General features: G+C 33.2%; 1 protein-coding gene across 1 annotated transcript; it reads right to left on the bottom strand.

The window, feature by feature from the left end:
* Positions 1 to 263: 263 nt before the first annotated feature.
* Positions 264 to 5,886, bottom strand: LOC107914876 (NADH dehydrogenase [ubiquinone] 1 alpha subcomplex subunit 13-B). Its single transcript, XM_016843924.2, has 3 exons — positions 5,556 to 5,886; positions 665 to 736; positions 264 to 574 (listed from the first exon to the last, which is right to left on the bottom strand). The coding sequence occupies exons 1-3, from the start codon at positions 5,768 to 5,770 to the stop codon at positions 430 to 432; spliced, it is 432 nt and encodes a 143-aa protein (XP_016699413.2). The 5' UTR covers positions 5,771 to 5,886; the 3' UTR covers positions 264 to 429.
* Positions 5,887 to 11,171: the final 5,285 nt, after the last annotated feature.

Genomic DNA, 11,171 nt, shown 5'->3' with positions numbered 1-11,171 from the left:
GGTTGGCTCCCTTAGCAATCTAGCTCCCTAGGGTGAAACGTTCCTTTTCCAAAATGGACCACATAGGTTAAAGGATCTTTGCCCATACATTAATTAATTAATGATGTAAAACTTCCGTCCTGCCTTTCGTTTTTTATGCAAGGTAAACAAACATCAAGAAGCGAACCTTACTACCCCCAACGGAACAGTGAGATGGCTTTCCTGCTCGGTTTTGCCAGCAATGGCAAGTGTTAGCCCTCCATGCGGAAGATGTAGAAGCCAAAGAAAGAAAGAAAGAAATGATCATATCCAGTATAGGTAATACTCTCCATACAGAAATAGGTTTCTTAATTTCCAAATCTTTTATTTCGCTTAATGTGAACAAGACCAAGCTTCCACGAAGTGAAAACAGCTCAACAGTGGACAAAGAGTAGATAAAAGAAAAAGGTATCACCAAACTTCAGGGCGGAGCTCACCGGTTGCAGGGGGCATCCATCTCCCAGAATTGTATACATTTTCGCCTACTTTCCAACCAGGGACATCTTTCATCACTTCCGCCTCATACTCGAGATACTTCTTCCACTCTTTGACAAATCTAAATAATGCAAGCAAGCATGCAAACATAGAAATATTCAATGCACTTTAGCTATGCAAGGGAATTGGAGTAGTCTGGATCATTGAATACCTTTCATCTTCTTCAGCTTGAAGAACAGGCAATACTGCTCTACGTGCAGCAAACTTTTCTTCCTTGAGTGCCCTGCAAAATGCAAATATTTCAGGCCTTCTTTCTAAAATGAAGAAGATAAATTTGCATTTGGCATATGTATTAAATTTAGTTTCTATATTAAAAACTAAATTATGGCTAAGAGAATGGATATAAAACAGCAGCACTGTGGAGGGTATGTGAAATAAAAAAACAAAAAAGGAACACAATCGTCAACTGTCAATCTATTAATTTAGATTTGAAACATGCATTTCAGAAAACATCACTTTAAATAAAGAGAAAAGCAATTAATTTCTTTAGTGGAGCATCAAAGAAGTCCGCCCTTCTAACAGCCAAATGTTGGATCAAGTAAACAGAATTTGCCTCCATAACAGCTCAGCACTGACTGTAGCCGATAGGGTTTGCTTGGTAAGTTCAAATGACACGAAGCAACCAAACTAGGTAGAGTTTGCAGAAAATCAATAGAATTATGGTCAACAACAAGCAAGAAAGAAGTTGGAACTACAGAAAAAGTAGGTGATAAAAAACCATTCAGGTTCTCTCTATTTGTTCAAAGAAAATAATTAGAATAATAGTATTGTCTATAAAGCTCACAACTTATCTATACTAAGCTTTCTTGCAAATAAGTTTTATTTCTAGCCCTAGATTTAAATCCTGATCCTAGCCGTCTATCTTACTAAGCTTTCTTGCAACTAAGTTTTATTCCTAAACCTAGATTTAAACTCTAAAGATAACTAATAATCCCAGCCATCTATCATATGTCTAATAATTAATAGAAAAGACTAAAATAATAAAATAACATAGTAATAAATCTCCAGCATTGTTCACCCAAGCTTGGAAAACTCGACTCCAGCGAGAAAACTTTTATCACTTCAACCATAGTCTATAACATACACAACATCATCTATGTTGGTGCTACGTTATGCAATATTAGTCGCCAAAACAATTTCACTTGTTAGGCAGAGGATGGTCAAATATTTCTTGTTGGTTAATGGTGCATAGAACCATGTAGAGGAAAAATAAAAAACTTGGTAAGATTCCCAAGAAAGCTTGATCATTTTTATCTTGACAAGGAGCTAAAAGTATCATCATCCCAGCCTACGAGGAAAACAATATACCTTCATAATGGCAAATATGTTTAATTAGGCCTCCACCATACCAAAAATCAATCTGTGAACCAAACCATGCTTCAACTAAATATCTTGTAGATGCAATGTGCTTCTTCCATTCAGGTTCAGTGCCAATATCCTCAAAAAAGGAGTCAAATCATCTTTCTTCAAATCTGTTTCTTCCTTCTTTGTGGATTGCCTTTAAAATTGTCAAACACTGATTTTAATACTACAAGGAGTTTTCTGCAACACATCCTCCAAAAATAACTCCAACAATGGAAAAGCCAAGCCAAATATGTGAATAGTTGAGCAATTCCTGAAGGTTTAGAAAACAAATCAGCATTGCTGGTCGTGCCATCAAAATAACATGCAAGTCCAGATGCCAAGGAAGACGGTCACACAAAATTATTAACAAAAAGACCTCATTCTTACCTTATTTATGAATTTCATCCACTAGCAACTGATTCACAACATTCAAATCTAGGTCTTGAACCAAGTAACATGCCAATAGCACAAATCAAGGGCCGTGTTTGAGTGAAGCACTTTGACTCTAAGAGAATCTGATATCCATTGTTTCACCAAGATTTTCTTCCTTTTCTGAGGATATTCTAGCACAATTTGTTTCTCCTGAAACCACTAGAACCTGGTTTTCAACTACAGCTTTCAGAAACATAGCTTTCACATCGAATGCAAGCAGTTTTTCTCTACAAGACTACATCACCATTACACTGTTACTTGCCTCCAAGCTTTCTTGCTTTTTCTTGAGGTCAGCAATGACTTCTCCCTTGGAAGATTCTGTTTCATTTATAGAAACCAAAGCAGTTATTTTTACATCAAGCTATAATTTTATGGCTTCCCTACTAGATGCCATTCCAAAGTCATCAACCAACCTTTGTATTTTGCAATATCAAGAAGATTTCTGACCCACCTCCAATCCTCCCCTTCTTCTGAGGGTTTGCTTGTCACCCCTCTATCCAGACAACCAAAGATTCTCCTTTAACTGGATTCAAATCAATTTCTTCCCTTTTTTCAAGATATTCATCATAAATGGGTTCTAACATATCATAATCTTGCTCTGAAGTATGCATCATGCCATGAAAATCAGCAACTTCAACATTAGTTCCACCCTTGTTTAATTCAAGAGCATGGACCAACCACTCCTTCAACCCACCTTGTACTGCAAGGTTTGCGGATTAAGCATCATGAAAGAGGTTTTCTTCCTGTCCAAATCAGATTTATTAGCAAGACCATCTTCCGATATGTCAAAATGGTTCCAGGCACCTTCCAAAATTTCCATCTAGGTTTCCACTTGTTCCTGTCGCACCCTAGCATAAACTACACATGACAATTATTCAATTGCATGTCACATTGTTGCAGCCAATTTTTTTTTGTGACCCTAATTTCCTCATCTTGACCTCTAGCACGTCCAACCATAGCTTAAAAGCAAACCCTTATATAAACACTAGGATCCAATTAAGCTTCAATGCCAAAATTTAAGTGGTTTAGGGAGAAATATTAGTAAATAAATAGAATTAGGGCTGAGCAAACGAGTAAGAAATAAGTCAGACCACTAGCAAACATAGGTCATAAAAAACCTCTAGTTTCTCTATATTATTTCAAAGAAAAAAAAACAATGTTGTCTGTAAAACTTATTATTTATTTATACTAGGCTTTCTTGCAAATAAAATTTTATTATTAGCCCAAGAATTAAACCCCAAATTAACAATCCTAGCCATCTGTCATACGTTAGATACTTAATAAGACAAAATAATAAAATAACACAATAGTAAAGCTCTTGCATCATGCAGCCTCAAGTATCAACTTTTATTAATACCTACATTTAGCTCATGCTTTTATAGTTACACTATTTATCTTAAATAAATCAAAATAAGGGAATCTAAAGCATATCTCCAAAACAGAACAGATTTGAGCTTATTCGTTTTTTGTTATTTATCTAGTGCATGCAATTTCAGCTATGTCTCTTTATCAAAAAGATCAATTCACCTATTGATGCATAGAGAAAACTCAAACTTCCCCAACCCTTGCCTAAGTTATAGATTATCCATGAATGGCTAGCTAAATGGAAAAGGTACAACCATCTTGCCTAAAAGTGCCCCATCTGGATAAGCTATTGCACCTAATTGCATCAAGTTTCATTTTTCCAACCCTTGAACATGAAAAGGAAAACTCAGATAATTCATGCTTAAATCTAGAAGCCTCATTTCCCAAAGAGTCCGAGATGGTCACAAATCAAGAAAATGCAAAAAGCCAACCAAATTGTGCAGTTTATTTACCACCCAATATTATTGGTATTAGTACCTATAATCGTGCAGTCTGGAAATAACCCCAAAATAACTATGCTCAATGCAACATATAATGTGGTTTAAAGTGAAATCTGCAAATGAATCCTTTCCAAAACAATTAAGCATTAGAATCAATACTAGTGCCTACACCTTGCGCCATTGACAACACTGCTTTAGAATCAATAAGCAACAATTTGAATGACCATTCAAGCACTCTTATTGATTACTATGATACCAACAATTAGAAGATCAACAATTCATCATCAACGCATAAAGGAATATCATGTTCAGATATAATCTCCTCTATATTAAATGCACATGCTAGTTTCAACAAATCTCCAAATCCTTGTTGACATTTCTGGTTTAAATGCAACAAGACGTATGGATATACTACGAATGTTAGTAAATTACTAAAATAAGAAAATAGATAGGCTCTTGAAATTTTCATGCATTGCCCATATGTCATGAGTCATGACCAAATAATAGCATCACCAGCAAAATCTGAACATATCTTTCCTTTTCCCTCTCCTACCAGCTTCTTCATAGGGTACATGATAAATACCATTTGAAAGAACTGGGAACCCTTAACTGATTGTTTTGCCTTGTGAAATACTAACAAAATACTAAAATAAGTAAATAGGCAGACTCATGAAATTATCACGAATATGTCAGGAACAAATAATAACTTTTGTCAGGAAATTGTTTATCAGAACTTTGCCTTTCCTTTTCCCCTTTTACCAGTTTCTTCATGGGTTACATGAGACAAAGGCATTTGAAAGAACCAGGAATCCTGAACTAGTTTTTTGCCATGTGAAATACTAAATTAATTACTACAATCAGTACATATGTAGACTCCGAAATTACTAAACTTGGATATAGGCAGGCAGCAGGCTCATAAAATCATCATGCATTATCAATATGAAAGAACCAAATAATAATACTGTCAGCAAACCATTGTATCTCAACCATCTTTCCTTTTCCGCTCCCATCAAACTTCTTCAGAAGATATATACTAAAAGCCATTGGAAAGAACCAGCAAATATGAACGAAACACCATACCAAGAATCAGCAGAATCCTCCACATTTCCAAGGCTCATTCGATATAAAAAATTAAATTAAATCTATCCGATAAACAAGGACAGATAAAGACCCACATATAAATTAAACAACAGATCAAGATCTAACTCCAAGCTCCATAATAAGCTAAAAAAGCCTTCAATCCCATCAAAAGCTTTCTATCTACTAAAAGAGGTAAAAGCAAATATACATAAATCATAATGAGTTCATAGAAATAATTTCAAGCAACCCAATAAACGAAGCGATTAAATATACAAAAATACTATCAATGTAAACTGAAAAAAAAAATGAAAACCTAGATTAGAATATGAAGAAAAGAAGGGAAAATTAAGGATTTTTCCAGAGAGAATAAAAGGCAAGGACCTGCGGATCTTGTTCCCTTGGCCGACTTGGTACATTCCATAAGAGAAGGCACCAAAAGCAGCTAGAAAGATAGCCATAGCACTTGGGCCCTTGTTGGGTATCCGACGGGCGTATCTGACGGGGGCGAACCCACCCGGAGGAGGCCCATCTTGGAGAATTGGCATGTCCTTCACACTCGCCATTCCTGGCTTCTTCCTTATCACTGCCTCAGTCATCTTCCCTTGTTTTTCTGTATCTAGAGAGAGTGCGTATGCAAATTGCAGAAAGTGGTGGTGGCGTTATAGAGGGGGTTGTTTGTTTGAGCTTGGCTTTGCTTAAAAATAGCACTTCTGACACAAAAGTAATTTTGGAAAGCTCAAATTTTTAACTTTTCAAAAATATTTTTTAAAAATACTTCTAAAAAAATAAAAAATGAGAAGTTAAAAATTTTAACTTTTTCTCTTCAAAAAATACTTTTATTACATAATTATTTTTTTACCTCTTCAATAATATAATATTTTTTTTAGTACTTAATTACAATTGTGTTAAAATTATTAATTAAAAAAATATTTTTTAAAATATTAATTACAAATATTTAATGGTTATATTTAAATATTTAAAATATAGTTTATATATTCTAATTAAATTTTATAAATAATTAATATTTATTAATTAAAATATTTACAATTTATATTTTATATATTAAAATATTAACAACAAGTTATAATAATTTTTTATATTATTACTAAAATATAATAATATTAATTAATTTAAATAATATTTAAATACATATTTGTTACTTGATAATAACATGTCTAAAATGAAAATTTTATTTCTCAAAAGCACTTTTTGACAGCAATGCTAAACACTCAAATTTTAAACCAAACTTTTCAAAAGCACTTCTCAAAAGTACTTTTCCACAGCACTTCTCAAAAGTACTTTTCAAAAGTAATGAAGAACTGGCCCTTAGGCTACGACACTTGGTGGGCTTATTTCCGAGTGAAGGTCTATTTTGTGATGTCACTTAAAAGTAATATAACAGTCCCTATGTTATACCATATATTGCATTTTGGTCCCTTTACAAATTGGTCCTTGTAGATGCTTATTTTTTCCTTTTATATGTAAGGTATAATAAAAATTTTAATTCTCAACTTTTACACATTTATTCAATGAAGCCTCTACTCTTTTATTTGAAACAATTTGACTCTCAATCTTTCATTGCTGACACGACATTATTTTATTTTATATACCAAGCTATCTATTAATTTAAAATTTTTTATTAAATATTCAAAATATTTAAAAAATTTTAAATTTTCAAAAATAATGCAAAATTTGTTCAACTTTATAATATAACTATAAAAGAATTTTAATTTTTTAAAATTAAATATTTTTGAAAATTCTAAATTATGAAAAAGATTAAAAAAATCTTCAAAGAAAAAACAAGCTTTCTTTTATATATATATTCTGTAAAGTTAATTTGACCTTAAAATAAAATTTTTTTTCTAACAAGAATGTTTGAAGCATTGTATGGAAGGAGGTGTTGAACACCTTTTTGTTGGGCTAAATTAGATTAAAAGCAAATAGTTTGACCTGAGTTGGTTCGCGAGACTGAAGATAAGGTGAATGTGATATGCGAGAGGCTAAAAACTGCTTTAGACAGACACAAGTCCTATGTTGACTTAAAACAACGAGATGTTGAGTACCAAGTGGATGAGTATATTTTCTTAAGGTACTGCTATGAAAGAAAGTCCTAAGATTTGGGCGCATAGGAAAGTTAAGTTTGACATCCATTGGTCGTTATGAAGTGGTGGAAAGAATTGGTCCTATAGGATATCGACTCAAGTTACCCTGTGAACTTGATCGAATTCATGTTATGTTTCATGTATCCATGCTGAGGAAGTATTGTGCAGACTTATCCCATGTAGTGTCAGCATATGATATTGAAGTAAAATATGATTTAACTTATAAGGAGGAACCAGTAAAGATTATGGCTCATGAGGTGAAAGTCTTGTGAAACAAGAAGATTCCTTTGGTCAAAGTGTTGTGGCGAAACCATAAGACCAATGAAGCTACTTGGGAAACAAAAGAAGCAACAAAGCAATAGTATCCTCGACTATTTGGAAGAGAACATTTCAAGTATGAAATGCTTTAAGTAGAGGAGAGTTGTAACATCCTGAGATGCGGTAAGGGGGTTTGCTAAAAGAATATCAGTAAGGAGTTCGCAAGAGACACAATGAAGCAGTGTACGCCGAAAGATACGGTAAAATGGTTTGCCAGATTCATTGCAAGTTGGGTTCACCAATAGGTTTGGCGGACTGGGGTTTGCCAATTAGTTTGGTGGATTGGGGTTCGCCAATTGGTTTGGTGGACTACGGTTCGTCAGTTAAAGTCGAGTCAAACTTAAATTAGGAAATTAAGATATTGAGTATCTAGGATACTTTTCGTGCACGTAACCTTCTTCTAGACCAACTAAGGTTCTTAAGTCAAGTAGGGTATCCTAAGAATACTAAGACACTTAGTGCCTATAAAATACAACCCTTATTCCATGAAAATTCTCTCATCGATTATTCTGTTGTCAAGTCTTTGTTCAGAATCAAGTTCGTAGCAACCAAGGTAAGTCTTTGTCCTGTTAGGGTTGATTATCCAGAAAGCTAGGTTCGCTCGTATATTTGAGTATGTTCTGTTTGTTTAGTAATTTGTGTATATTCAAGCATGTATGTATGTTGCGAACTAGTCGGACCATCTACCATTAAGGATAAAGGCAAAGCAAAATTTGTTTAAAATTTTCAATTTTTTGGTGAGTGTTCAGGGTTCGTTATTGTGTGCGAACTGTTATGTTTTCCAAGAACTTTGGGTTTTTAAACTAAGTTCCAAGAGCAAGCTTTTCTATAAAACTCTATTTTAAAGTTCTGAGACTCTATTTTTAAGTTATGTTTTATGTGTGCTCATATGTGAGCCTATGTTTAGGATACGTATTTAAAATACGATTTTATAAACTGTGCTTTTACGAGCTTTTGTGTGAGCTCTATATGAACAAGTGCTTTTATGTAGGCTCCTTATGCGAGCTTATATGTTGGATATAATGGTATTCCATAGGATTGTGAGTACTCATCTTTAAGTTTTTGATTTAGGCGTTAAGACCTTGAGACATGTGGAGGAATAAGGGAATGTCGAGCTATGCTCCATTCCTAGGGACATGTTGGCATATAAGAGAGTGTTTAGCTTATCGCTACACTTATGGGACATGTTAAGGACTCTCCGAGTGACAAATGAGGTGCTATAAGGAGATCCGCTTATCCAACAAAAGACAAGTGCAAGTGACCATGAACAAGTTTTTATGAAACTATTGTTAACTATTGGGATGACGAAAACTTGTAAGTGTACACAATTGCAACAAGTAATAAAGTGACAAGTAAATGTTGAGTTATCGTATGTAAGAGTATGCCCAAAGATCAATCATGAGATGATTGTAATAACATACTTGATTTATCATGTTTATTAATATAAGGCGTTGCCATTATTATTTTAGTTTCTTTTCTGTGTGTATAAATAAACTGTTCTATAATAATATCCTGAGAATAATATGATTATTCTTAAAAGGTCCTTAGTCAAGTATTAATGTTGGCTAGGAAAACAATAATGCATTAAGACTAACATGTAGTTGATTGATGATAAAGAGTTTTCATTGATATGGAGTGTCAAAATCAATGCATGAATATGTGTGTTAGAGAACAACATATTGGACTGACCCGTTATGAGTATGTTTCTTGGATTATTATGTAATTGTCACAGCATTACTCATAGTAATTAATATATATATGATCCTTAGGCTTGAAATCATCATTATCCTAACATCGTGAGTTGTATATTTTGATACAGTCAAACATACACCGTAACTGGTTGTTCTATAAAGGCTGATGTTGGATATACCACGATCTATGTAGAGGGATATGGTTGATCGATATAGGATAAGTCCCTTCTACATAATGGGAGTAATATCTTATGCCACTTGATTGAGTGAGACTAGAAATGCATGGCCATGCTCAAATAAACTGATATGAGATGTCATACTTATTTGTATATCATAGTCTACTCAAGATATCAAGGAACATGGGATGGACTATGCAAGTGTGACTATTCCATGACTTGTGTCCAACCCAGAGATAAAGGACTTAAGGATTAATGCATGAAAGGTTAATCGCAAAAATGTTATGTCGAATCATGATTTCTTATAACTTAGGTAGCAATGATGCATTGCTAGATGCCACTCATTGTTTGTAACATTAGAATCGTTCTAGTATTACTGCTAACATTACAAGAACCTACAGGGTCATACCCTATGGTTGAAATGAACGGAATAAAACATAGTTGGTATTGTGTTTGGTTGTCACATGAATTAAATTAATTGTAGAATTAATTTAATTGGGTAATCAAATATCGAACATATTATATGTACAAGGTTGTTGTACACATAATGAGAACATAGTTCTATTAATATATGAATTTGGTTCGTATATAAATTCAAATAAATATGGTTTACTGAAATTATTATTATAATTAATGTAATTATAATTTTTGATTTAAAACATTGTTATATTTATTTAATTTCAATTATGATTATTATGTTCGAATAAATATTTAATGAATTATGATTCATTATATATATACCAATTATAAGAGGGAAAAGCGTGTGTTTTAAAAAAAAACCCTAAAAATAATTTAAAAAATCTCGTTTTCTTTGCTTAAAAGTCTAGCAGCCGTCAAGCAAAGTTGCTCTCCAAAACAATTCTGGGGATTTCTTCTGTTCATTGTCAACTGGGTGGATTATGTAGAGGCCAGAGTCACGAAAAGTTGCGACTTGGTTCGATAGTAGATCAAAATACTTGTTGTCGAAGCGTCGCTGTCTATCCAGTTTAAAGATTCAATAATTTTGAAACCTTTATTTCACCTCGTTTTGTTCCCCGCATATGGATCCATGGTTTGGATCGTCGGATGTATTAATTTTTTGCTACGCCGTGGGGGTGCCGGCATTCCAACATCGTACCCATAGGGATTGTGAAAGAAAATATTTATGAAATGCAACTTTAAACAATTTGGTGATGAAAACAAATGTTGATTTGAAAAGGTGTCATAAAAACTAAGAATTAACTAAATAATTTAACTAAGAAAATAAAAAAAATCCAATGCACAATTTCTAAAAGACGAGTTTTAATATATGATATAAATGTGTTCGATCAATTACATTCCTTAACTTAGAATTACTAATCCTATGTTTATGTTGTTACGAATATATTCAAAGCAACTTGGTATTTTGTTAACTAATGCACATACATACTTAATAAATTAACTAATCTCTTGAACATATTCCTATGTCAATTCAAATAATTAATCAATTTTCATAAGCAAGTATAAGATTAAGTGAGGTAACAACATATTCCTATATTAAAAAAAATTTAAGCACAATAATCTTACAAGTTATGCAAGGCTAAAATATTGTTTAATGTTAGTAAAAAACTCCGGCGAGGAAAATCTCGAACACATGAACAAAACTTGAACAAAAAAAGAAGAAAAAGGACAAGGCTCCAAGGTGTGTATCAAGCCACTATCTTTAAGGTTATATTCACCCCCACCTATCTT

This window comes from Gossypium hirsutum, chromosome D10, assembly GCF_007990345.1.
Source record: "Gossypium hirsutum isolate 1008001.06 chromosome D10, Gossypium_hirsutum_v2.1, whole genome shotgun sequence".
Lineage (NCBI taxonomy): Eukaryota > Viridiplantae > Streptophyta > Magnoliopsida > Malvales > Malvaceae > Gossypium > Gossypium hirsutum.
Note: the sequence above shows the minus strand (reverse complement) of the source record. Positions and strands in the feature narration are given on the sequence as shown.

Excerpts from the sequence above, each read along its gene's own strand:
- LOC107914876 (XM_016843924.2), bottom strand. The coding sequence starts at position 5,770 with ATGACTGAGGCAGTGATAAGGAAGAAGCCAGGAATGGCGAGTGTGAAG. Across the intron at positions 737-5,555 it reads CAAGGGAACAAGATCCGCAG|GGCACTCAAGGAAGAAAAGT; the intron begins GTCCTTGCCTTT and ends TGCATTTTGCAG. Across the intron at positions 575-664 it reads CAAGCTGAAGAAGATGAAAG|ATTTGTCAAAGAGTGGAAGA; the intron begins GTATTCAATGAT and ends TGCATTATTTAG.